Raw genomic sequence first — 27,818 nt, 5'->3', positions numbered from 1 at the left:
AAGCCACCTGACTTATATCACCCATTTTTTTAAAACAGCATATTTTTATTTCAAATGAACTTTACATGTAGACAAATGCAGTTATCAAAGTATACAATATGTCAAAAAACTCAAGTTTTTGCTCCTTCCTATCAAAAAATGGTATTTTAGATGTATTGACAGAATTGAAAAAGCCACCCCCTCTTTCCAATGGACTCCATTATCATTACATGTAGGATATGTAAGTGTACATTTGACCTTGAAATAACATCTGCTATGATAATTACTCTTGAAATGAATAAAAAACAACATATTTTTACCCTTTTATTGTTTATATGCATCAAAAATGTAGAAAAACATGTAAAATTTGAACATTTTTCATGGAATCTCATCCGTCCCCAGGTACCCGGGTGTGATTGAATTTTATTGTAATTAAACGCACACATTACACTTGTAGGTCTTACTAATTTAGCAAAGTTAAAAGGAGACTAGACACCAGAATTTGTAAGATATCCACTAAATATGATTATAGGCTTAGTTTTTCATGAAAACAAGAACTCACATGTAGGGCGACATGACTTTTTGTGAATAAAAATGCTACAAATCATCCATTTACCAAAAAAGATCAATTTTAAATATCAGTGATGGTTGTTTTCAAATATTTGTAAGAAATGACTCAAGGAAACTGCCAAAAGTTTCATAATATTAGGTTAAGTGTTCAAACTTATCCTTTTTGTGAAAATCAAAAGATAGGGGGAGGGTATACATGTAGAGGGATTTCTAAGTGATGTGATGCTTTTATCATGATAATATCAAGCAAATGTATGTAGTATTGAATAAGGTTTCTTATTTAAGGAGGCTGAACAACAGTTGACCTCTAAAAGATTAGGTAAAGATGCTTTATTTATGGAGAGCCCTATGAATCTGTGTTAAATAGAGGAAAGTGGAAATAGTGGGTTCACTTAAATGGCCATATTTTTCTTAAACCTCAATGGAATTGTCAAAATGTGGTGTACTTTTTCTCAAAATAGCATAAGCCTTTTAATTTTAAGACAAGATGACTTTTCAAAGAATGTTAGTGTATGTTTAAGGTAGCAAGGGACAGTTTCGAATAAAGTACCCGTCAATATTTTTGTAAAATTGAGAGTTGCTGTACTTGAAGGCTTATGAGTGTTGCTAAAATTCATGAAATGATTTTTAATGATTATCTTTAGTTAGAGGGGTGTCTGTTGTTGAAATTGATATGCAATATGTAGGCCCCTTATGTTAGGTACATGAGAATCAGAAGTAAAATTCGAAACCTGCGGCTATGACTGGTGTGCTGACTTTACACAGTGAAATTGCAAGTTACAGACGGGAGGTAAAATAACACGAAAAGTAGGTGGATGGGACATTGTAAACTATACACCGGTAAGTTTCTGACATGTGATAGTGCAACATGCAGACGGTACGGAAGGTCAACCCTCTGCAGGGAATTAGCTGGGGGAGGTCTAAAAAGCTGAAAAATCATGAAAAATTAGCAAAATATGAAAGATTCAAAATCTCATAAAAACCAGTATGTAGAGGATTTTACAGGTTTTGACTAATAATTTTCTTCAGAAATGGGTGATTGGCCTTTAAAAGAGTGAATTAAAGGTGTTTGTGCTGAATGGGAACTGAGGAAATTCTAGTTACAGAGTTCCGAAGACATGCATCCCTTGGCTACAATGAATTGTACAAGTAATAGCTTTCCAAAAAGCTTGCCTGACTAAACAAAATTATTCAATAGAAGCATGCATGTATCAATTAGGCTATCTTATCAGAAATTAATTTTAATTTTCGCTGCTGATCATAAATTTATAAACGGAACGTGCAAATTAAGGACGAAATGTCAGTCTTTTCCTCGATCTAGAACATGTTAATATATATCAATTGAAATTCGTTTATTTTATTAATTCATTTTTATGTAAGCTTGAAAGCTGGAGAGTAAATAGTCGGTTCTCTTAATTGTACATGTATTTGTTATATTAATTAAGATGCGAAATCACCTGAAAGGCATTTTTAAAAATTTCCAACCATATGAAATATGAAAGGGTATACAAACACTTTTTGATTTTGAATGTGTGTGGGAAGCTTAATCAAAATCATCTTGACAAGCAATTAAAAAAGGGTGAATTCTCATATTCATGAAAAATACCCTAACTGTAACTTCAAATCAATTAGAATTCCTTATTTGCAGTTTCATTTATTGCATGCTCCTACAAAAGTGGAAAGGGGGGGGGGGGGGGGCAAATCCATGATATTTCCATTTATCCTATAAAGTTAAGAAAAGTGCCAGCTGCCAAAAAAGTGGGGAGGGGGAAGCAGCCTCCCTAACCCCAACTCCCGATGCTGCGTGCCTGTGATGTAAACACATGGTGTGCTCTGGGGTATTCGCATGATCCCAATTAACGGACTCGTCAACTCGCGCGCAAAAACTATGACTGAGACATTATGGCGCGAAATCCTGCTATTACCGAGAGCCATGGGGAGGGGGTCAGATGAATTGTTGACATTTGTTTTGTAACAGCTATATAAATGTATATTATACTTTGGTTCGGATGTTTTGGAAGAAATCTATCGAATTAAGAAACACATTTGATTAGTAATTGTTAAATGTAGTAATGTACGTTTAGTAAGACATGCGAGTTATGATCCCTTTTCAAGATTAATGAAATCGCCCAACTGAACGAAAATCGGGTCACACCCCGCTTTGGCGATTTAGTTCCTCCAGTTGTATAAAAATCCAAACTGATGACTCTCTTGTAATAATGATAATCCAACACAATGAATACTTAGTTACATTGTACCGTAATAGACAATATGTTACAACTTGCTGCGATGACCCCCTTCCCCTTTTTCACCGTTCAAATATGGTGGAATGCTGATCTATTTTTAAATCAGGATTACACACGTGTACTGCATGGTGAACGTCCCTTTTGCTTGAAAACTCTTGCTTGCTGTTGTTATTACATGCCATATAACATTTTCATCAATTATGAATGTAAATGCTGGCATCTTAAACATGCATCGGTTAATCTTTTTTGTGAAATATCATGATATTGCTTGTCACATAATCATTGTCTGCACTGTTTCGGAGATTGCAACTTTTAAACCTTAGATATGCCTGACGTCATGACGTCAGGCAATAAAAAAAACTGTCCCCTGCCACCTTAGCGTTCATCTTTAGGTAAGTCGTTCCATATGACATTCTTGTTACATTGATTTACAGATCGCGCGAATATATATCCATGTGCTCGATAACAGTTCTTTTTCGTATTATGGTATGTGCTTTCACGATAAAGAGCCAAACCATGTGCATGTCACGATATTCTGAAATGCATTTGTCGTACGACTTAATTATTTCACAAACACGTATGTTGATGGAAACGGAGATAGTTCGGTTTTACAAGTAATAGCTTTCCAAAAAGCTTGCCTGACTAAACAAAATTATTCAATGGATGGATGCATGTATCAATTAGGCTATCTTATCAGAAATGATTTTTAATTTTCGCTGCTGATCATAAATTTATAATTGGAACGTGTAAATTTAAGACGAAATGTTAGTCTTTTCTTCGATCTAGAACATGTACATATATATCACTTGAAATTCATTTATTTTATTATTCAATTTTTTAGGAATGCACACATATCTTATATGTGCATGTAAGCTTGAAAGCTTGAGAATAAATAGTCGTTTTTTCAAATTGTATTTGTTATATTAATTGGAAAATCAACGGAAAGGCATTTTTTAAAACTTCCTACTTTATGAAATAAGAGGGTATACAAACACGTATTGATTTTGAATGTGTGTGGGCAGCTTCATCAAGATCATCTTGACAAGCAATTAAAAAAGGGTGAATTCTCAAATTCATGAAAAAACCGTAACTGTAACTTTAATTTAATTAGAACTCCTTATTTGCAGTTTCATTATTGCATGCTCCTACAAAAGTGGAGGGGGGGGGGGGGGGGGGGCAAATCCATGATATTTCCATTTATCCTATAAAGTTAAGAAAAGTGCCAGCTGTCAAAAAGGAGGGGAGGGGGAAACAGCCTCCCTCACCCCAACCCCCGATGCTACGTGCTTGTGATGTAAACACATGGTGTGCTCTTGGGTATTTGCATGATCCCAACGGACTCGTCAACTAATCGGCGCGCAAAAAACTATGAATGAGACATTTAGGCGCGAAATCCTGCTTTACCGTTCACGCAACGCATGAACTCATCCATTGGCAGAGGGGGGGGGGGGGGGGGGGTAGATGAATTTTTTGACATTTGTTTTGTAACAGTTACATACATGTATATTATACTTTGGATCGGATGTTTTGGAAGAAATCTATCGAATTAAGAAACACACTTGATTAGTAATTTTTAAATGTAGTAATGTACATTTAGTAAGACACGCGAGTTATGTTCCCTTTTCAAGATTAATGAAATCGCCCAACTGAACGAAAATCGGGTCACACCCCGCTTTGGCGATTTAGTTTATCCAGTAAACATTCCAGCTGTATAAATATATATTTGTTTTAATTTAAACAGATGATTCTCTTGTAATAATGATAATCCAACACCAATTATTCCTTACATTGTACCGTATTAGACAATATGTTACAACTTGTTGCGATGACCCCCTCCCCCTTTTCACCGTTCAAATATGGTGGAATGCTGATCTATTTTTAAATCAGGATTACACACGTGCTCTGCATGGTGACCGTCCCTTTTACTTGAAAACTCTTGCTCGCTGTTGTTATTACATGCCATATAAATAACATTTTCATCAATTGTGAACGTAAATGCTGACATCTTAAACATGCATCAGTAAATCTTTTCTGTGAAATATCATGATATTGCTTGTCCCATTGTCTGCACTGTTTCGGAGATTGCAACTTTTAAACCTTAGATATGCCTGACGTCATGACGTCAGACAATTAAAAGTCATGGCATCGCAGTCTTCTCTTTTTAAATTATTTTGGGGGAAACAAAATGAAAGTAAATCAAAAGATTCTACTGAAAGTAAAAAAAAAATACGAACTTAAAAGAAAACGGGGATTTGTTGATTCTTTGAAATCTGAATTTGTAGGTTTATCTGATACTGACAAAGGTATGGTCACAGAATTAGAAAACAATGAAAATTATGATAACATGAATGACAATCTGATTATCAAGATCCACTTGCTAATGTGCTGTAGAATAACATTATTGGCATATTACTACTTGTTTATATCAATAAAATTGATTTACAGTGTGTTTTTCTTTTTACTGAATTCGGGCAACCAATTTTAAGATTCGGGCATGTCAAAATTTTAGTTCACTCGCCCAAAGGTCAAGTGAATTTTAAAGTTAATGTCTATGTGCAATGTTTAAGAAGTTTCATCAATTTAGCACGCTGTCTTGTTCTGACTGACACCGGAAATCGTGTTTATTTCAGCAGCACAAACATCGCACTTGTTGAACTGAAGTCACTAAACAACATGTCATAAATAGTTGGCATATAAGCACTTCAATCAAATCAATTTATAAACGTGAATGAAATTATAAGGCCAAAAAAAAAAAATATGTGTGTTTCCTATTTCATGAAATTTTAAAATAGGGTAGGTAGGTCGATTTTTTTTTTTTTTTAATTTTTTTTTTTTAATGACGATTAATTCATATATGAATATGGAGAGAGAGAGAGAGAGAGAGAGAGAGAGAGAGAGAGAGAGTATCTGGCTACAAGTTCTTTTAATAATAATACAAGTATTCTGACAACAACAAAACTCAACAAATTGAATAAACATGAGTTTAATATTTTAGCAATGAATACGGTAATTGTTAAATTTAATAAACAGTTGTAAAACAGTTGTTATTTTCATAGAATAGTTGTCCTTATTTTAATGAGAACTTGAATGAAATTCATGAACAATGATTAGTTTTTCTTTCCATAGGGGCGCTGGATAAATGGCACCCTTCCATTTCCTTCACATGTTTTGCATAGCGGTAATACAGTTTTGTACTGTTTTTTTAATTCTGCATTTGTATCGGCTTCTGGTTCAGCACAAACAGAGCAGATATCTACTTGGCCTAAGCCGCTTCCATAATAGGCTAATTCAACATGTGAGTCACAGTTAATATTAAGTCTGCTCATAACTTTTTTAGACATTGAGTTGGTGGGTGGCAATAAAGGACTTCCACATGTGTATTCATATTCACTGATTGAAATAGTGAAAGACATTATTTGCCTCTCTGTCAGTTTGTGATGACTGTACACTACACGTGGCTTTCTACACTCAACACATTCAACTATAGCTCTTGCATTTTGTGTAATGCAAAGGTGCGCATCAGGAGTTGGTACTTCAAATTCCTCTTCTTCAAACATATCATTCACAGGATTTGACGTGGTTACATTCACAGTAGCTCTAAGGTTCAGTTTCTTTTCTTTGATCGGTTTTGCTTTTAAAGAAGGTCTGTCTGATTCATTTGTTTCTGTTCCTTTGACTTCATTGTAGGAATTGTAATGATCTTTAGTCTCATTTAGAACTGGATCAGGTAACCACTGCATTTGCTCATCTCTCAAGCGTGGAGGAAGACAACAGTTCTCATCTCTGCATTTTCTTATTTGAAACGTGTATTGTCTACTTCTACAATGAGTTTCAATCCACTTCTGATAACTCTCAACTTTACTTGTGTGCACTTTTTGTAATTTTTTCAAATCAAGATTTGGGAAAAGTTCTCTAAGATGGCGCTTCAAAATATCAATTTCTTGGTCACTAACTGGATCTAGGGCCTTTACTGGATCATCTTTTAACTTCAATCTCAAGAAACGGTTACGGAGCACTGATGCAACTGGCTCAACTGATTCTATCCATGCAGTTTTTACTTCTGGAGTCTTCTCAGCAAGATTTCTTACATCTGCCATACTGTTGCAGCTTTTCAGAACTTTATTCATTTTTTCTGTTGACTCTTTACGTTCTAATGCTACATTTTGCAGAGCCAAGTTTAGAATGCTCATAACTCTCTCAGCAGGGTTAACATAACTGTGACCGGGTGCACATCTTGCCAATATCATCATGTCAAGATTCATTTCCTTAAATACACAAATTGAAGCACACTTCACACTTTCAAGTGTATTTCTCTGATCAGTTCCACCATCTGTGAATTTAAGCAATGTATAAGGAAAATGTCCCTGTTGTTCAAAGGCCTTTATAATGGAAACTGCATGACGAAACGGAGATGACATTTGAAAAACAGAATCATTAACTGTCACTGTTACTTGACCACGGACAAATGAGTCATTAATGCTACCAGGAATTTTACAGTGCAAAATAACTGAGGGGGTCAAGGATGCTTTAGTCATGTCATGATCTAAAGATACTAAAGTGGAACTTGATGGCACTATGGTTTTCTTCCCCCTCACACCTGTTGAAACTGGACTTCCAGGTTCTCCAATACTCACTTTTGCCTTATCGTCACAGAACAATAAAGCACAATGCTCTCTCATCTCAATTGCCATCTCTTTAAGATATCTGAATTGTGCATTGCAATAGTGATCATCTGGATGGTCAATGCGAAGCTGTCTTCTTTGCACTTTATACTGCACATCAATCTTTCCTGTAAAGTTCAATGCAGACCTTGCATAAGGGTTCCTAGGGGCAAATTGTAACCTCACCAAGCTTTTTGATGGAATATCAGTGCCCTCTGGACAAGATTTGGCTGTTTTCTCAACCATTTCTTCCAATGAGATAAATTCTGATAAATGTGCTGTCCCATGCCGTCTATCGTCTGCAGCTGTAATCTTTTCTACCTCTTTTGATAAGGTTTCAAAGAAAACATCAAATTTGTTGTTTGGTCTTCCTGGGTTGAGCACTCTTAAATCAGGAATGAGGTCATTCTGACCAAGAAAAATAAGTCTAAGTCTCTCTTGGGTTACAGGGTGTTCTGCTGCAGAAAAATCCAATGCCAGCTCTTGATAAATGAGATTTGCAACAGATGGTAATACAGAAGCAACATTTTTCAGTTTTTCTTTAAACAATCGTCTCTGAGCTCGTGTATGATATTCTTTCAAATTTGGTCTGACAGTTTGTAGTAATCGAGCACCTTGTGTCAACATTTCAGCGTTTGATCTATTTTGATTGGAAACTTGGACTATACAGACTGTTGAGACTGACGATCCACCAGGACTAAAACGAATGATATCAACAGGACATTTCAACCGAAGATCTTGAAAATAGCGGAATCGCTCCAAGTTACTTTCAAAAGGCTTATCCAAATGTTTGTATTCGTCAAAAACCACTGGTGCCATAATTCCAGCACTGGTTACAGCTTCATTTATATCCACATATTTCTCTCTAATTTGACCTGACAAATTACCATATCTGTGTTCAATGGTGGCTTTTTTGTCAATGGTCCGAACAGGATACAACTTACTCTGATTTTCCTGGGCAGTTTTATTCTGAACAACTAGATATTCTTTGTAAGCAGTAAAACATTCTGCTAACTGCTTAATATCTTCTGCACCTTGTTTCCAAGAGACTGAACTATTGACCACAGGCTTCATCAGTAAAGAATATAGAGCCTGGGCATGGCTATCAAGAAGTGATGCAGACAATGGACAGGATTTTAGTTTTTTCCTTTTTACTTCGTTATATCCATCGTAGTCATTAAAGATATTTGGAACTGGCAGTAGAGTTTGTTTCCTTAGTGAGGCATCATTTATTGTTTGATGATGATTAGTGACGTACCACAATGCATTGCAGAGAACCTGAAATAAGTAGAACACATGAATAATTTTATATACTAGGGCCTTAAATATAAATTTTTATTGAGTCTGATACTGGTATATGAATCAAACAGGGTACAAATCTTATTATAAACAAATCACAGAATCTTATCGGTGCTGCTTGATATAAATATTATAGTTTGTGCAAGGTATAAATTAAGGCAACACTAATGTTTTTACAAAAATGGAAAATATATAAAATACTATATTCTATACTAGAGGAGAACATTAAGTATAAATAGAATTGAAAGTGGATATCACCAGAACGCCATGTTAAATAAAAGGTGTGTAAGCTGGATACAGTATCAAGACAAGACCACAGAACTACAAGTGTTATAAATTATACTAGTTTGTAGGTTAATATTAAGCAAGCATCTATTATTTGTACATGTTATAGTTTTGACGTGCTGCAGTGCATAGCATACTAGTGTAAGTAAGAGCTATATATATATATATATCATGTAAACCTTTTTTCCTGCTCTAATATTAAAAGTAAAAGTAAAATATAACTTATATGGTATGGGAAAAACATTTAAAAAACTTTTTGGCATTGGAATACCGAGTAACACATTTATTTTATACAGAATGACAATTAAAAACACAGTGTATTTGACTTTAAACTATCAGACCTTAAGAATCCTTGTTTGTCATGTTAAAACTGTTTTGTTTTCTAAAATTTGAAAGTTAATAACATATTAAGCATAAAGACCTGTACAAAGTATGATCCATCTTGTTCACAGGAAGCTCTTGGAAAATCTAGGTTTCTTGAATTGAAAAAGTTTTCAACCAGCTTATTATAAATTTCATCCTTTCTACTGATGCCATCTTTAACACTTCAACTGAAAAAAGATACATAAACATTCTTTAGGCCTTGTAAATCTTGAGTACACACCATTGAGACATTAATTATTGTTATTAATGATATTAAAGCAATACAGAGACAGTTTAAAACCAGCCAAAAAAGGATGGACAGATTGACATATATCTGTCAGGCCTCAGACACACACATTTTATTCAAACTTCAATTTCTAAATAAAACACCATTTGTTCAGTATAAATAATAAAAATGTTTAAAATCAACTGTACCATTCATATTCAATTACTTAATTTAGATGCAAGATATGAAAACTACAGACTATAGAATGAAAATAATAAAGGCATATGCTTTCTAAAATTGTAAATATTCTCGTAGATTAACAAAATTATATGTCCAATGACCTTATGTTATTCAGTGTACATTGACAATCATAATTTAACACTTCCCTGCCTGATTAAAGGAGCTGGTAAAATTCATTTATACATGCCATGAATTATACAACTAGCTCTCTTTTAATACAAACCTTGATGTCTTCAATGAAACATTCTTTCTGCCTCCCGCCATGAGGACTTGAAATGCATCGACCGTTTTACTGGTGGCCGCCTCAGCTGCACTTTTAATGGCAAAAGTCCCAACAAGATCGCCTACCAGCATATTGGGGTATACGTCGAACGATGTTCCTTTAGATGGATCTGTCGAGTTGTTACAAACGATTGAAAGTCTCGAGTCTTTTGGCAAATCACCGTGTAAATCAATAAAAATATCAAGAAGAGTTCTACGGTTTTCCAGGCACAAAATTGCGTTCTTCTCTGAAATGTGCTTGCATTTTTTAACTCTTATCGCTAACAGACTCGTTGCAGCTACAGTCGCCGCCATTTTGATTTTGTAAATGTTGAAACCGGAGACGCAGAAGACAAATTTTTCCGGTAAAATCCGAAAAAAAAGTTTAGGGTCGGTAATTTGGCCGGGAAAAAAAGGGGTCGGTCGGGAAACCGGAAACACACATATTTTTTTTTTTGGCCTAATTTTTTATTCAAAATACTTAGATATCTGACCGCCAGTGCCATTATATAGATATATTAAAGAAACAATAAACATATTCGACAATTACCATGCATGCATGCATGCACGGATCATGAAACTTTTTTTCCGGGGGGGGGGGGGGGGTCAAAAGGATAATTGTGTTTGCCGGGGGGGGGGGGGGGGGGGTCCGAGACATATTTGCGATACTTAATCAAATTTCTAGATCCGCGCATGTCATGATATAGCTTCCAAACTATGCGACGAATCTTTATTTTAAAAAGGAGTTTCTTTTTCCTAGACCGTTTTCCTATTTAAAAGTAATACACACGAATAGAGAGCATTGATAGAAAGGTTAAAGAGGGTACGGAGATATAATAAACGTGTGTAATCAATCAATCTGTTTGAATATATGGTACTGAGAAGGGGTTCGATTAAACATACCACCGATATCTCGTTCATAATGTGTGAAGAAATTAAATAATGTTGCATATTTTCTGTCTTGTGTCACACAATTTATATTTGTATTTTTCAGAAAGGAAGGAGGGTACTATTTTGTTTGCCGGAATGAGGCGGATTGTGGGGGGGGGTAGGTTCCAAGGTTCATTAAGTAATTTAATTAAATTACTGAGGAATTTTTGAAAATAGAGTGAACAAAAAGTGCCTCTGCTGGCCGTCCCTGACAGGGCGTCATTTGTTGATTTGTTCACAGCTTATTAAACTAGGCTTAATGCATGTATTACGTAGGATAAAGTGCAGATACTCTGTATACTTGTAAGCGGACTATGATGGACTTTAATCACGCCATCATTTATAGACCTAGATGCTGGTCACTTTTGGAGCAGTGGAGGTTCTTTATCGTGCCAGCGCCGACAATGACACGACCTTCACTTTATTTAGTTCGCCTTCCGTGTAGTAGTATGCTTACCGTCACGTAACTTAGGGGAGGGGGGGGGGGTCGGAAAAGGTTTGTCCTCTACCACATATATGTAAATAGATAGTTTATATAATTTCTATTCTTCAAAGGTCATTCCACGTGACGACACTGAAAATATTTACGACTTTACGCAGTCCTGGACACTGGTCACTCCTGTCTCTGAGGGTGTGGGGTATATTTATCGTGCCAGCACCGACATTGACACGATCTACGTTTCCTATAGATCGCCACACGTGGAAACAAAGCTACTGAAGTATGCTACAGTCACGTACACATAACATCGGAGGGGAGGGGCAGGAAAGGTCTTTCATCACCCCATTTTTTCAAGCAGACCTTTTACTAAGATTAACATAAAAACGATGCTACCTGCCTGGTTTAAGAATAAACCTACCCGACAGTTGACTTTGAGACATGTATATCCTTGAGTAACGCCCTTTGATACTTGATGAAGGGTATCCTCAGGGGCGTCGGAAGCCAATTGAAAATGGGGTGGGGGGGGGGGGGCTAGACTTTTCATGAGAAATCTTGACAAGCATCATTAGGGGTGATTAGCGTATTTTAACAGAACCAGACGAGAAAACCACTTGAATTTGATCTCTAGTGTGAAGGACCTCTTTCCTGGCCAATGACTAAAACTCTAAGGGCCGCTGTTAGAAACAGGGATTACGGGCTGATATTAATTTATAATCTGACTGACCTTTCGTCATTCTAACTTCCTTATTTTGTACAAAGTTTGATTATATATTTGAAAGCTAAATACACACCACTTAAACCATGTATTTAGCATTAGCTTTTGTTCTTTACCTAGGAGTTTTCGTGCAATTTTTCTACTTGCAAATATTTTACTTTCAAAACTTTTGTCTTCTCTCTCTCTCTCTCTCTCTCTCTCTCTCTCTCTCTCTCTCTCTCTCTCTCTCTCTCTCTCGTACACATACAATAGATACAAGAGGACTAATGTTAGTTGACCGTGGGAGACGTTCGATGTTCAGGATCCACATCAGGATATTGTAAATAAATAAATAAAACAAATACTGAAAACGATGACGAATTTTATCTATACGATGATTTGAATTTTTAACAAGACCACATTTAACAGAGCCAGACAAGAAAACAACTTGAATTTGATCTCTAGTGTGAAGGATCTTTTTTCTGGCCAATGACTAAAACTCAAAGGGTCGCTGGTAGAATCAGGGATTACGGGCTGATATTATAATCTGACTCACCCTTCGTCATTCTAACTTCCTTATTTTGTACAAAGTTTGATTATATATTTGACAGCTAAATACAAACCACTTGTACCATGTACTTAGATTTAGCTTTATTTTTTTAACCCAGGATTTTTTGGTGCACTTTTTGTACAATAGCATTGCATACTTTATTTTTTAAACAGATTGCCAGTATTGCTCTCTCTCTCTCTCTCTCTCTCTCTCTCTCTCTCTCTCTCTCTCTCTCTCTCTCTCTCTCTCTCTCTTACAAAGTCCCTGTATTTATATTTCTCTCTAAACAATAAAATATGACTCTCCATGTGACTCTTCAATGATGACAATGTTCTCCATCTACAACATGCATGCAAGAGCCAATTATTTTGAATGATCAAATCATTTCCTGTATTTCACTTTGTTGAAAAATACCCCATTGCTTACATTGCTCTTCTTACAATAAGATGTATTGTTGTACTTACGATCTATACACACATAATGGGACTGACGTTAGGTGTCTATGGAAGAGGTTAGTTGTTCAGGATCCATATTAAACTATTATATTTACATATACCAAGTATTATTCCCTCTTTTTTTACGGAAACTTACTGTATAGTTAATTCATAGGTCTATAGAAACAGCCATACTGAAATCAACACGCCCCGTTTTTGAATTGGTCGAAATCGACAGCGGCTAAAACTGACGAGATGAGAGTACTGAAATTGACACGCCCTGTTTATCGATTGGTCGAAACCTAATATACAGCGACCTAAGAAAAATTACTGACAGCATGAAATAAACATGATGATGTCAGACTCAAGTCTCACAAGAGACAAATTGGCTGTTTCTTTTAGCTAACGTATTTATGTACATTAACAATAATTTATTGAATTTTACTTACTTCTCATAAGTAATTATTAATTGGTTCAATTTTTTTTAATATAAACAATCAATTTCTTTCTTTGATGATTTATCCAGTTTATGATTTTTTTTTTTTTTTTGCAATGTCGCTACCTTCACATCCCGAAGAATGCATTTTTTGTTTAAGTGAATGTATTATCAGTGCAATATCTTAATTAATAATTTTGATAATTGAAAATATTTTGTGTCAAACACAAACAAAAAATCATAATTAAATTTCCAGTTTAAATTTATGTCTTTCTTAATCTTTTCTAAAGCTATCAGGACTGCTGTTAAAAATGGAGGGGGGGGGGGGGGGTGCCGACTGATTTAAACATCTAAGCGATCATCTGCACTTCACCACTTCATCTTAAAGCAGGTATTTTAAAGATATTTTAAAATTTGAAAACAAAGATTTACCGGAAGTTACATTGCGTTATGAGTTAATCTCCAGTTTCAACAAAATATTTATTCTGGCTTTTACTAAAGCTATATTAAACATATTACCGATCATATCTCAATTCTTCACTTCATTTTAAAGCAGTTTTACAACAATTGTGAGAAGGAAAAGCAGCATGTGACATATTTTGTTGTCAAAAAAAAAATCACTTCAGAAAAGAGGTCTTTGAATGGTGTTAGAAATGGATAATTTTAACACAGAATCGGGATATGTCTGCATTTAGATCGATTTTTATGTAGCACCTATTAGTTTTAATGGTAACAAACCAAAAGAAACAAAATCACTCTCTAACGAACAGCAGAAACTTATAGCTTTGAATTAATCAATGATAAAAAGAAAACCCCAAAACCAGATCTACATTGACTAAGTATTCAACAAAGGATATAAAATAAATATGTGTAGTATTCATTTCTTCAAATAGTATCAGTTTAACGTTAAACGTGGTAACTCAGAAAAGGACTGTCCCCTCTTTATTCATAGTCAAGATATTGTTGTAATATTCAATAATGACATATTACCATTTAGTAAAAAAAACCGAAAAAAAAACCTAAACACGCTTAGATTGACCCAAAATAATTTGTGTAGAAAACAATTAATTAAATTATCCCGTCATATCAATAAACAGTTTGCTTTACTAATCAAAATATTTAATGACCCCCCCCCCCAAAAAAAAAAAAACTACAAACAAACAAAAAGCAAAAAAACAAAATAGTATTTTAACTAAATACAAATATCAGAATACTGTGGATTGTGAGGCATGAACTGTTATATTGTGGGTTCACACATAACTGGTTATAGACTAAATGTCACTTCCGCATTGATACTATGCTTAATTAAATGCGAACTTATATTTCAGGTCTCTTTTCAAAAAAATTGTAAATTTCACTTACCACATTTAACGTTTTTGAAAACACTTGCACTTGTAGAAAACAATTAGGTGTTAAAGATTGTGTAGTTCAGTAGATTCAAGGCTTCTCTGTGCACTCCCAAATACGTTTGCCGGAAGTTTGTATAAACACGTGAATGGAACAACGAGTACGATTCGTATACGGAAATTGTTTGTATACATCCCAATTCGACGATTAAGCTGAACTATATTGGCATTCTAACTATATATAAAAAAACCTCAAAAGTTGTATTTGCGTTATTTTAAAAAGGTGGTATGATTTTAGTGTGTGTGTGCGGGGGGGGGGGGGGGGAGTCTAATTTTACATATAACGTGTAGTTCTTTACTCTATTAAAGCTAGTTTGTGCTTAGATTATTCACAAAATGTAAAGTTAGTTAAATAAGGTTTTCTCTGTTTATCTTATCCCCAGTTCTTGTATTACGTAATATAAACGGTATATATACTGAGACAGGCACGTAGCATCAGGGGGGGGGGGGCCAGGGGGCCTGCCCCCCCCCCCCCCACACTTTTTCTCGCAGCAACAAATTTTTTAAAATTTACATATAAAAATATGAATTATAATGGAGTTGGCCCCCCCCCCCCCACTTTTTTGGAAGTTAGTAAAAAATTGAAATGAAAATAAGAAAATGAGTAGTAAAATTGAGGTAAACCCCTCCCACCCCCCCCCACCCCCCCACGGATTAGGATTTCGAAGATTTTTGGAAACTTTTTTTTTTTGTTTAATTTTTTTTTTTTTTTTTTGCTTGTCAAGATTTTTTGGATGGGTCTGGCCCCCCAACTTTCAAAAACGATGCTACGTGCCTGTGAGAGACGAGCAATGTCATTTTTTTTAAACTTGAAAATGCTTTTTAGCTTTATAATCCAATTTCATCCAGATATTTTGCAATGTAGTTTTAGTTTGATTCCTTATTATGGTAGCATCATCTGTGATAATACATTTATTTATGTGATTGTAGACTTTTAGAGAACAAATAGTGAAAAGTTGATATCATCAGGTATTCTGACCTTGTACGTGATTGTTGATATCATCAGGTATTCTGATCTTGTACGTGATTGTTGATATCAGGTATTCTGATCTTGTACGTGATTGTTGATATCATCAGGTATTCTGATCTTGTACGTGATTGTTGATATCATTAGGTATTCTGATCTTGCACGTGATTGTTGATATCATCAGGTATTCTGATCTTGTACGTGAATGTTGATATCATCAGGTATTCTGATCGTGTATGTGATTGTTGATATCACCAGGTATTCTGATCTTGTACGTGATTGTTGATATCATCAGGTATTCTGATCTTGTACGTAATTTAAAAATGTTCGGAAAACGAGTAAACAAATAGACTTGTCATGAAATAATACATAAGCAAACCGAGAAGATTCTACAACTTTAAATTAGAAACCATTTCTGATAATTTTATATCGCCTGTCTTCGTCTGTCTGTCTGTCTGTCTGTCTCTTTCTATTTTGTTTTCTCTCTCTTGTTTTTACAAGCAATATTCGACAATATGAGACTATTTTTTATAAGGAATAAGGAATCATTCTTTGGGTATTATGAGGAGATAATTTTGGTGTGATCAAATCAATCATAAAGCCCGAATGATAGATTTGATCACGCCCCGACTGAAATTACCCCCCCCCCCCCATAATATTCAAAGAATGATTCCTTATTACTTATATTTAAATCTTTAAATATAAATAAGCAAACCCCACCGGCGCCTCAATTTGGCGTCATTTGTATAATGGGTTATATAGTACAAAATCGATACATAGTGTTATCACAGACAAAGACAATGGATAATGTAAATATAAGATAATAATGCACTATATAAATGAAAAAGAATTTACAAAAGGTGTAATATAACGTTATTTAAAGAAATACATTGCGTATGTAATGACTCTTAAATCAATATTTATTTTAAAGATTTTTTTTTCAATACACCCATCACCTGTATTAGTCACTCTTAACATGTTCTATGTTTGGGGACATTTGATTACCGTGAACTGTGACTACGTCTGTTTGATTACCGTGAACTGTGACTACGTTTGTTTGATTATCGTGAACTGTGACTACGTCTGTTTGATTACCGTGAACTGTGACTACGTCTGTTTGTTTACCGTGAACTGTGACTACGTCTGTTTGATTACCGTGAACTGTGACTACGTCTGTTTGATTACCGTGAACTGTGACTACGTCTGTTTGATTACCGTGAACTGTGACAACGTCTGTTTGATTATCGTGAACTGTGACTACGTCTGTTTGGTTACCGTGAACTGTGACTACGTCTGTTTGATTACCGTGATCTGTGACTACGTCTGTTTGATTACCGTGAACTGTGACTACGTCTGTTTGATTACCGTGAACTGTGACTACGTTTGTTTGATTACCGTGAACTGTGACTACGTCTGTTTGGTTACCGTGTTCTGTGACTACGTCTGTTTGATTACCGTGAACTGTGACTACGTCTGTTTGATTACCGTGAGCTGTGACTACGTCTGTTTGATTACCGTGAACTGTGACTACGTGTGTTTGATTACCGTGAACTGTGACTACGTCTGTTTGATTACCGTGAACTGTGACTACGTCTGTTTGATTACCGTGAACTGTGCCCACGTCTGTTTGATTACCGTGAACTGTGACTACGTCTGTTTGATTACCGTGAACTGTGACTACGTCTGTTTTCCTTTACAAGGGACGATTACTGTTCATAGGCATTGATGTTTCCTGTTGGGTGAATTGTTATGAAATTTACATACAGTTATTTGTTATTACGTTTTGTCTCTGCACTGTGGGGGTTATTTTTATAACCATGGGTTGTATTCGTTTGCTACCTCCAGAACTGGTTCAGGATATCTCCAGAGTCTACCTGCTATTTGGAAAGAAGACAATGGATATCTACCGGAGATCTCCAAACTAACAACGAGCAAATTAGAATACCCTTGCAGCTCTCCAATCAGCCAAACGAATACACCCCATGTGGTATATAAAAAGATGCATGTTAACAAAACTACATGAGCTACAGTGCATAACAATGAGAGGAAAGACAACTCACTCTTAATAAGTTTTTCCTTTCCGATTCATATCTAATATTTTTGTTTCTTTTTCAAAAAATGTCAGCGTCAAGGATGATTGAATCTATAGTTAGAGGTATGTAGAGGTACACAGTGTATAGTGTATGTATATTGCTAAGACCAATTTCTGTAAGCTTTACATATTCCTGAAAAAAACGAATCAATTATGTCGTGTTCTACAATGTTACAAGTCAACTAAACCTCAGAGTTCAAATTGCAAAATTGTACCAAATGAAACTTTTATCGTTGTAAAAAAGCAATAAACCTAACCGTATCGTGAACAAGACACCGTTAATAATGTCCATTTATACAAAATACATACAGTTAATTTTAAGGATTTCAGTTAAAGAACTTAAGCGGACCCATCCCTTTTCTTTGGAACGGTATACTAACGTCAATTACATTGCTTTGGCCAACATTCAGATTCTGCGCACTGGATTTCTGCCTGACTTCCGGTTGGGAACTACTCGGCGACACAGGAACTTGAAGCATGTGAGACAATGGCCGAGCTCCAAGGATATCTCTCAGACTCTGTAAAATAGCGTTTCTATTGGGATTAATTCGCCTGAACTGGGACGGGGTTAGGGGAAGTAACTGTGTCTCTCTGTTTTTGTACTGAACGACTGAACGAGTATTTGTCGGTGTCGTTGACTGGAAATCAACTGGTACCTGGACAACACGGGAAAGCTCTGTTCCCTGATTTTTGGCAGAGACTCTATTTTTAGACTCTATCAAACTACTTATTCCAGAAAGCAAGTGTGTCAGAGCAGTCAGAGGTACCGTATAACGGGTAATGTTTACTGCTGTAATTTTTTACGAATTCGTCATAAAATAGGGTGATTTGAATTTTTACGCGTTATTTTTTTACAAATTGGACATGTCCGTAAAAATTAAAATCATCTGTGATTGTGTTTATAGTTTATACATTAAACCTTATTTCATATGTGATATACACTTTACTTATTCCTATTTATCTGGGTATCATCATTGATGTACACCATGTGCTCGTCTCAGTTCGATTTACCGGGAATTTTTTTCTCTGTCACTCTTTCTTTCTCTCCCAACCAAAAAAGACATCTATCTACTAACGTGGCATTATATGTAATTTTAAAAAATACTCAAGACTGAATGAAAGATCTGAACTGTTATCGTCACGTGACCAAAAACGCTCAAATATACCTACATGTAAAAATTAGCAGCACGTAAAAATACCCGTTATACGGTATTTGGTCAACAAGGAATGATGGGACTGAATTTGATTGGTGATTCGGTTGATAGATTTGGGTTTTTTTGGAAATTGCAAGCGATTTTTCAGTATTGTTTTTCCTACTTAATGGTGGTTGTTGGATTCTTCTGATATTTGGTTTTCACAAAACACGCGTAATAGGGGTGGTGGTTGGTTTTTTGCTTTCCGGTTTTTGCATTTTCCGTGAAATCTTATTTTTGTCTTTTTTCTTGGAATTTTTTTTCTTGTTTGCTTTTTATTTATCTTCACGGTATCAGAGTTCGAATAGCTATCTTCGTGTTCAGTCCGTGACGGACGTGCTGTCGAGGTCTGAGTCTCTTCCCGAAGTTTGTCGAGGTAGTCTCCCGGCAGGAAATCTAGGTCAAGGGCACTTATTACTGCAATAGAAACCTCTGACGTCATTTGTGCATCAGAAATAAATGATTGAAAAGACACATGCTTGGCTTAGTGTATACACTCTGCTTGTGTAATGCATCAGTGGCAAATGGGTTGGGTAATACATGTTTGCTTTAATATAGGGAAATTCTCTAAAGGACCTTATTATGTCATTTTGATAGATTATTTCCATAAATCTATAAATCATTAAATCTTATTCTTTTCTTTACTTCTGTACAACGATGAATGATGATTTGTTTGGCATTTATATAAATATTGTTTTGGTTTATCATGAATATGTTTTATAGGATATTTAGTATCATATTATATCAAATTGTGAAATTATCAATGCAATTTATGAAAACGAACACACATTTGTTCTTTCGTGTATGAATGAAATAAGACATCATTAGCTCTAAAATTCCCATAATGACTCCACTGTGCATAAAACGTTACCCAAAATACCAACAACTAGAAGTAGAAAAGAGGGTTACATGTAACTGAAGGAGGTGGCTATGAAATACACCATTTCTTACGAAAGAACTTTTAAAAACCTGTATACGATTGTCAGACATGCAGGTTTATTGACCAACTGTTTAATGATATTGTATCTACAATTAAACATTCCACATGCAAACAGCATCTACTACAGTCCCAATAATCTGTTGAATCATTCAATTTCCCGGCATTTATGACGTCACCATGTGCTGGTTAGAGACAAAATGAGAAGTATTATTTGGCCGGGATGGTACTCTAAGAAGCATTCTCTCAATTGGATGCAAACCTTAAAAATATAAAGGGCAAAAGTTTATATTGATCACACAAACCAGTTTTTACCCTTTGAAAGACACTTGTGTAATGTCGTATAGAATCAGTGAAAAGGGGGGAGGGTATCGTTAGTTTACTTAATTACTACTATACTACCGATGCGAAAATATAAAGTTCGTGTAGATGTTACAAACTATTTTCAATATGGTTTTCATATAATAACGTTCTTGAAAGTGCCCACGTCTGTTAGATTACCGTGAACTGTGACTACGTCTGTTTGATTACCGTGAACTGTGACTACGTCTGTTTGATTACCGTGAACTGTGACTACGTCTGTTTTCCTGTACAAGGGACGATTACTGTTCATAGGCATTGATGTTTCCTGTTGGGTGAATTGTTATGTAATTTACATACAGTTATTTGTTATTATGTTTTGACTCTGCACTGTGGGGGTTATTTTTATAACCATGGGTTGTATTCGTTTGCTACCTCCAGAACTGATTCAGGATATCTCCAGAGTCTACCTGCTATTTGGAAAGAAGACAATGGATATCTACCGGAGATCTCCAAACTAACAACGAGCAAATTAGAATACTCTTGCAGCTCTCCAATCAGCCAAACGAATACACCCCATGTGGTATATAAAAAGATGCATGTTAACAAAACTACATGAGCTACAGTGCATAACAATGAGAGGAAAGACAACTCACTCTAATAAGTTTTTCCTTTCCGATTCATATCTAATATTTTTGTTTCTTTTTCAAAAAATGTCAGCGTCAAGGATGATTGAATCTATAGTTAGAGGTATGTAGAGGTACACAGTGTATAGTGTATGTATATTGCTAAGACCAATTTCTGTAAGCTTTACATATTCCTGAAGAAACGAATCAATTATGTCGTGTTCTACAATGTTACAAGTCAACTAAACCTCAGAGTTCAAATTGCAAAACTGTACCAAATGAAACTTTTATCGTTGTAAAAAAGCAATAAACCTAACCGTATCGTGAACAAAACACCGTTAATAATGTCCATTTATACAAAATACATACAGTTAATTTTAAGGATTTCAGTTAAAGAACTTAAGCGGACCCATCCCTTTTCTTTGGAACGGTATACTAACGTCAATTACATTGCTTTGGCCAACATTCAGATTCTGCGCACTGGATTTCTGCCTGACTTCCGGTTGGGAACTACTCGGCGACGCAGGAACTTGAAGCATGTGAGACAATGGCCGAGCTGCAAGGATATCTCTCAGACTCTGTAAAATAGCGTTTCTATTGGGATTAAATCGCCTGAACTGGGACGGGGTTAGGGGAAGTAACTGTGTCTCTCTGTTTTTGTACTGAACGACTGTACGAGTATTTGTCGGTGTCGTTGACTGGAAATCAACTGGTACCTGGACAACACGGGAAAGCTCTGTTCCCTGATTTTTGGTAGAGACTCTATTTTTAGACTCTATCAAACTACTTATTCCAGAAAGCAAGTGTGTCAGAGCAGTCAGAGGTACCGTATAACGGGTAATGTTTACTGCTGTAATTTTTTTACGAATTCGTCATAAAATAGGGTGATTTGAATTTTTACGCGTTATTTTTTACGAATTGGACATGTTTTTTACGAATTGGACATGTCCGTAAAGATTAAAATCATCTGTGATTGTGTTTATAGTTTATCCATTAAACCTTATTTCATATGTGATATACACTTTTCTTATTCCTATTTATCTGGGTATCATCATTGATGTACACCATGTGCTCGTCTCAGTTCGATTTACCGGGAATTTTTTTTCTCTGTCACTCTTTCTTTCTCTCCCAACCAAAAAAGACATCTATCTACTAACGTGGCATTATATGTAATTTTAAAAAATACTCAAGACTGAATGAAAGATCTGAACTGTTATCGTCACGTGACCAAAAACGCTCAAATATACCTACATGTAAAAATTAGCAGCACGTAAAAATACCCGTTATACGGTATTTGGTCAACAAGGAATGATAGGACTGAATTTGATTGGTGATTCGGTTGATAGATTTGGGTTTTATTGGAAATTGCAAGCGATTTTTCAGTATTGTTTTTCCTACTTAATGGTCACTGGATGAAAAATCAAGTTTCAGCAAAACTGAAACTAAATGGAAACCTTGCTGAAACTTGAAGTTGAAGTTTCATGTATAGTTTCCGCAATGCGGAAACCATTATATCGATTCAGCAAGTATCCGTTAGGTTTCAGTCAGCAGAAACTTTAGTCTAAGATTCCTGATGGTTTCCGCAATGCGGAAACTAAATTTGAATCGTGTGAATAGTTGTGTAAATTATTATGGAAATATCAATCAGTTCCAGAACATTTCCGCTAGGTTTCAGTATGCTGAAACTTTAAGTTAAGATTCCTGATGGTTTCCGCAATGCGGAAACTAAATTTGAATCATGTGAAAAGTTGTGTAAATTATTATGGAAATATCAATCAGTTTCAGAACATTTCCGCTAGGTTTCAGTATGCTGAAACTTTAAGTTAAGATTCCAAATGGTTTACGCATCGCTGAAACTATTACTAAAATTGTTTTGAGTTTAATAGTGATATCATTTATTTTCAACAGGTTTAAGTTTAATTCTAGCCTAATGATAATAAATCCGTACATACTAAAATGTATAGTAAGGTTTCAGCGTGACTGAAACTATATGTACGAGTATACATGTAACTATCTTCAAATGTGGCAAATAAGGCGATTAAGAACTTTACTAAGTAATTAATTGAATTTGAAAAGAAAAACTGATGTCTGATCTTGTTTAATGCATATGATGAAATCATTAATCTTAGGTACTCGGGCACGTGTATACATGTGTATACATTCTTTGTCCAGGTGACCTACTCTGTGATTTTCCTGTATATTCTGTGTGGATTGCAGGGTTTTTTCTGTCTGGAGTGAACAAAAGACGTTACATAACATATACACAGTACTAAGCGCGAGTTTATAACTGGAGCCCGGCGGGAATTTTTTTTCAATTTGTGTGTACCTGAGTTAGTAAAACTGATAAGTAAATTATAATTATTTAGTAAAATAAATTAATATACCTATTTTGTAAGACTCCTTCTTAAATCATTTAGTTATCATTTGAATGAACCTTGAGGTACAGTAACTAATTAAGCAAACAAATTAAGGTAAAGTCGTTGTAAATTTTTACAAATCGTACCAAATATTCGTACAACCTGAAGTTTAGAGCTAATTCATTTCTTTTTTAATACCACGCCAACACACAGGAATTTTTTTTTAAATTCTACAGTTGATAATAACAAGTAAAACCCACTTGGAGTTTGAGTCTAATATAATAATTGTTTTATTATTTACATGCATTTCAGACTTTACTGCATGTATGACTGTATCATGATTCACTGGCGTCGGAAGCAAATTGAAAGTGGGGGGGGGGGGGGCTAGACTAATCCTCAGAAATATTGAGGAAAAACCCTATAAAAACCCTAATTCCCAAAATCATGAAAATCTTGGTCCGTGAGGAGGGGGGGGGGGGGGGGTGTATACCTATACTATATACTTCCGAAAATAAATTTCCCTACCCAAATTTTGTTTCCCAAAATCATGAAATTCCTAATCCGTGTCGGGGGGGGGGGGGGGGGGCGCTAGAATGCCTATTACTCCAACTTCTCAATCTTTCAAGGTAAATTTAGGAACAATTACATTTCCGGCGAGAAAAAGTGGGGGGGGGGGGCTATATGCCTATTGGCTAAGTCTAACTTTGCACTAAGCCCCCCCCCCCCCCCCCCCCCCCACCCCGGTTCGACGCCTATGTGATTCGTGCATTTCTATACTTTGTATTTACTTTCTGTACTGTAAACACAGATATTGTTACATGTTTATGAAACATGCACATGTTTCTGTTATAAGATATAATAAGCATTATTTATAATTTTACTGAAGTTATACGTTATATTACAAAATCAGTTTAAAATCCAGCACTAGCCATGTGGTGCACGTGATTTTAATCCCATTTTTAAAATTTGATTACACAATGTACATTCGTATACATTTGATGTAGAAAGTATACCAAATAATTAAAATTATATTTTGTTTATATATCAGTCCGACGTGTACGTCTTACTTCCCGGCATGTTTAACGCGTTTGTATTTTAATTTCATAAGTATTCTTAACGTACTGTTCATCGCATGACCAATCAGTGCACATGTGTAACTGTAAAATAATTGCCATCAATTCATCGTAGTTGTAAATTCACCGTACGGGTGAACGCTGTTAACCGGACCCCGTTAATTGATCGGAATCTAATTATATTTGTGATTTCTGTGTGTTCATGCAGAACCTGCTCTGTGATGAACATAATATTTTCACACCTCTATATTTTGAATAAGAATATGACCGTGCTTAGAATCGCGGTGAAAATTGGACAAGTCAAGACTAACTTGTCAGTAAACTATATATGGCTCTATCATATTTAGTTTGGCAAACTCATCAGTACATGTAAATAAAATATAGTTAAAGACAAAATCTGATACATGTGTCTCATTAAAACTTGTTTAATTTCATATTAGACATTTGTAAACAAACGGTCGGCCATTTTTTTTTTTGGTTAATCACGTGTTACAAATACAATTGTAACAAACACACGCCAATACTTTGTCGTATCTAACCAGGAAATACTGACTCCGACAGTTCTTATTTAAAATAAATATACATGTAAAAAGTATACTATTCGTTAAAAAATGATAATTTTGATTAAACATTATTCATTTTAAACTATCCCAAGATGCACTTTTCCAAGATTTAGCGGGTTCTGATTGGTCAGTATTGGCGCACTTTATTATTCCGAGCGGAGGTTAAAATGGACAAGAAGGTGCTGATGTAAAATGGAGAATTGAGAAGCATTAATAGCCTCTACAACAAGGAGATAATGCAGAAAGGAAGAACTCATGTCAAGGTAACTTAATTCACAATATAGATACTCCCAATAACATTTTCAAGGCTCTAATTTATCTCTCATTTGTAAACGAGATCTCGCGCCATCAAATCAAGATGGCGTCATTTTTTCAAACTTGGTTCGGCGTTTTAATTTTTATTACCGTATCTCTTTTAAATATACGTTTTGACCAAGTTAATCATTAACCAACTTTATATGCATGATAATCAAGATTATCCAGGGTATACACATATATAATTATATAAACGTCCCTAATATATGAATGCTTGGTTGGTAAACAAGACGAACAATGAATCTTTCGCACATTATACAATTTACAAACTCTAAATGTAACGAAAACAATTTATTAATTAAATCCGGAAAATGAAATCTTTCACGTTTTTCTTTTTCAGCATTGACACCATACAAAGTCAATGTTTCCGGTGATTAGTTGCATCCTCTGTTCGGTGATTCGGGTGAATGTTTTGACCAGCTGGACGATGTGAACGCAAGGTATTGCTTTGAAATTGATTATTTTCACCATTAACAGATTAACTTATACATGTGTTTGATGTTATAATTTACTGTAGTAATTTTTGGGAAATCCAGGTCTAAGTTCTTGAAAATGAGGTTGATTTTGGGGGGGGGGGGGGGTGAAACACACTTATTGTTGATAAGTTTTTCCATTGTTCAACAAACAATAATTGAATCAAAATGAAAATAACATAGCTTCAAACATAAAATGAAACGTTTTAGACCAGATACTACTGTAGTCATTATATGAGTAATATGACATAGTTTAAACAGCAACTGGCAACTGCATAGTAGCTTCTGTATTCAGAATTTTATTCAGAATGCTTTTATTACATGTTAGGCTGAATGACTTATGTTTATTGTTTAAAAAATCTAAATGAAACTTTATTATTCATGTTTAGGATAAATAGAACAGACATAAAGTACAGCCCAGTGAAAGGAACAAGTTCATCACAAGAAGAAGAATTTTAATGCTACCACTGTCCAGAACTACTAAGTCAGCTGTAGCCATGATGTGATCATATGAGTGCTTCACCGGTCTGGACAATGCTCGAAAGTCCCCCAAAAAGGCCTATTTCCATAAACTACGACTCGGGTTACATCAACAACAGCCAAGGACACTCCTTATTGATTCGAATGGACACATCTCTACGACCCGACTAAACCTTTGCATAACAAGACTTTTTAACTGTAAAGTATTCTCATTTCAAAAAACCTATAAACTATAAAAGTACTTTTTTTATATGATCAAATACCAGTATATTACAATGTCTGTCTATAAGCTAGAATCTTAGAAAATCACATGGTTTTGACTTTTTAAATGATTGATTAGACCTTGCATATATTAACTTTCATTTTCTTAAATAATTTGTTATATTTGCAAATATTGCATAAAATATTAGACTCCATGTAACATATATCCTCACACCTCCAAGTTGATAAGTGTTAACTACCGTACTTTTTTTCCATTTTCTTTGTTTAAACATTTATTGATAACTTAGTTTTTATTTGCAGCAATATATTAAAAATTAAGAAACCAATCTTAAATGTAAAAACACGGCATTAGGCGACGAATGCATGGGTCATAGAAATGATAAAATACACCAAACAATATTCAATTATGTCGTATATGAAAATATATAAAGACAACATATACCCCATGTATTACAATTTTTATATAACAAAATTACTTGAATGGAAAGTTGTTTCCATGTGGGTTTTATTTCAATCTGTGTTATGTAACTAATATATAATTGGAATTAGCTTTTATATCATAAGTAAAATGCTGGTATTGATGAGAATTGTAAGGTGAATGATCAGTGTGATACTTTGTATTTTATACACTCATGCTACAAAAAGCAAGTACATGTACATGTAGTAATACTTGTCATATATAAACAATGTATATTTTACTTCATGTCTTGGATTTAAAAATATTAATGTAGGTAAAGTAGTGAAATGTAGGAAGGTAAACCGTGTGTAAAGAAGAATATTCATCAGGAATGAAGTGTGTTGCAATCAGCATAATTAATTAAATGTGTACATCATATTTTTGCACATGATTTGACAGACTGCTCCATTGTTAGCTTTTTATTGGCCAACAAGCTTTTCATATCTCCCTCTGGGTCATCTATTAAATACTGACAGGCTTATGATATTAAAATCTGATCAGTTGGTACATCATGGGTGGAAATAAAAAGTTCACTTTGCACTTAATGGATTATCAAAAAAATGTTATCAAATCCTGTTCTATTGTAAAACATTAGATTATATTACTAACAAAGAAAAGGTTTATCCCAACTTGTAAGTGGGTCACTTTGACCTCATTTTGGAATTTATTGACATATTCAAATCAAATCTGGGTCATACCTCTATAGTCAACTACTATCTTGTAGTGTTTTTTTTTTTTTAAAGA

At 34.9% G+C, this 27,818-nt stretch overlaps 3 protein-coding genes and 1 long non-coding RNA gene across 5 annotated transcripts in view; 2 read left to right on the top strand and 2 right to left on the bottom strand.

The window, feature by feature from the left end:
- LOC105336432 (uncharacterized) overlaps nt 1-15,109 on the bottom strand; it is a 46,371-nt gene extending 31,262 nt beyond the window's left edge. The window contains exon 1 of the mRNA XM_066075137.1: nt 14,976-15,109. The gene's annotated coding sequence lies outside the window, so the exon portion shown is untranslated. The remainder of the gene's footprint in view (nt 1-14,975) is intronic.
- Nucleotides 5,708-10,588, bottom strand: LOC117681435 (uncharacterized). The gene is made up of 4 exons (XM_034445902.2): nt 10,093-10,588; nt 9,462-9,591; nt 9,220-9,232; nt 5,708-8,734 (listed from the first exon to the last, which is right to left on the bottom strand). The coding sequence occupies exons 2-4, from the start codon at nt 9,479-9,481 to the stop codon at nt 5,903-5,905; spliced, it is 2,865 nt and encodes a 954-aa protein (XP_034301793.2). The 5' UTR covers nt 9,482-9,591; nt 10,093-10,588; the 3' UTR covers nt 5,708-5,902.
- A 1,853-nt stretch (nt 15,110-16,962) lies between the features above and the next one.
- On the top strand, nt 16,963-17,712 carry LOC136276258 (keratin-associated protein 16-1-like). The gene has a single exon (XM_066087792.1). It carries the CDS (start codon nt 16,963-16,965, stop codon nt 17,710-17,712), a length of 750 nt encoding a protein of 249 aa, XP_065943864.1.
- Nucleotides 17,713-25,022: 7,310 nt separating this feature from the next.
- LOC136272709 (uncharacterized) lies at nt 25,023-27,574 on the top strand. Of its 2 annotated transcripts, XR_010710744.1 has the most exons (3): nt 25,067-25,390; nt 25,783-25,882; nt 26,305-27,574. It is a non-coding gene; the product is annotated as an uncharacterized lncRNA (long non-coding RNA). The 2 variants fall into 2 exon arrangements; XR_010710743.1 differs by having other exon boundaries at nt 25,023-25,882.
- Nucleotides 27,575-27,818: the final 244 nt, after the last annotated feature.

Source organism: Magallana gigas, chromosome 1 (genome assembly GCF_963853765.1).
Source record: "Magallana gigas chromosome 1, xbMagGiga1.1, whole genome shotgun sequence".
Taxonomy (NCBI): domain Eukaryota; kingdom Metazoa; phylum Mollusca; class Bivalvia; order Ostreida; family Ostreidae; genus Magallana; species Magallana gigas.
This window is presented reverse-complemented; position numbering and strand designations above follow the sequence as displayed.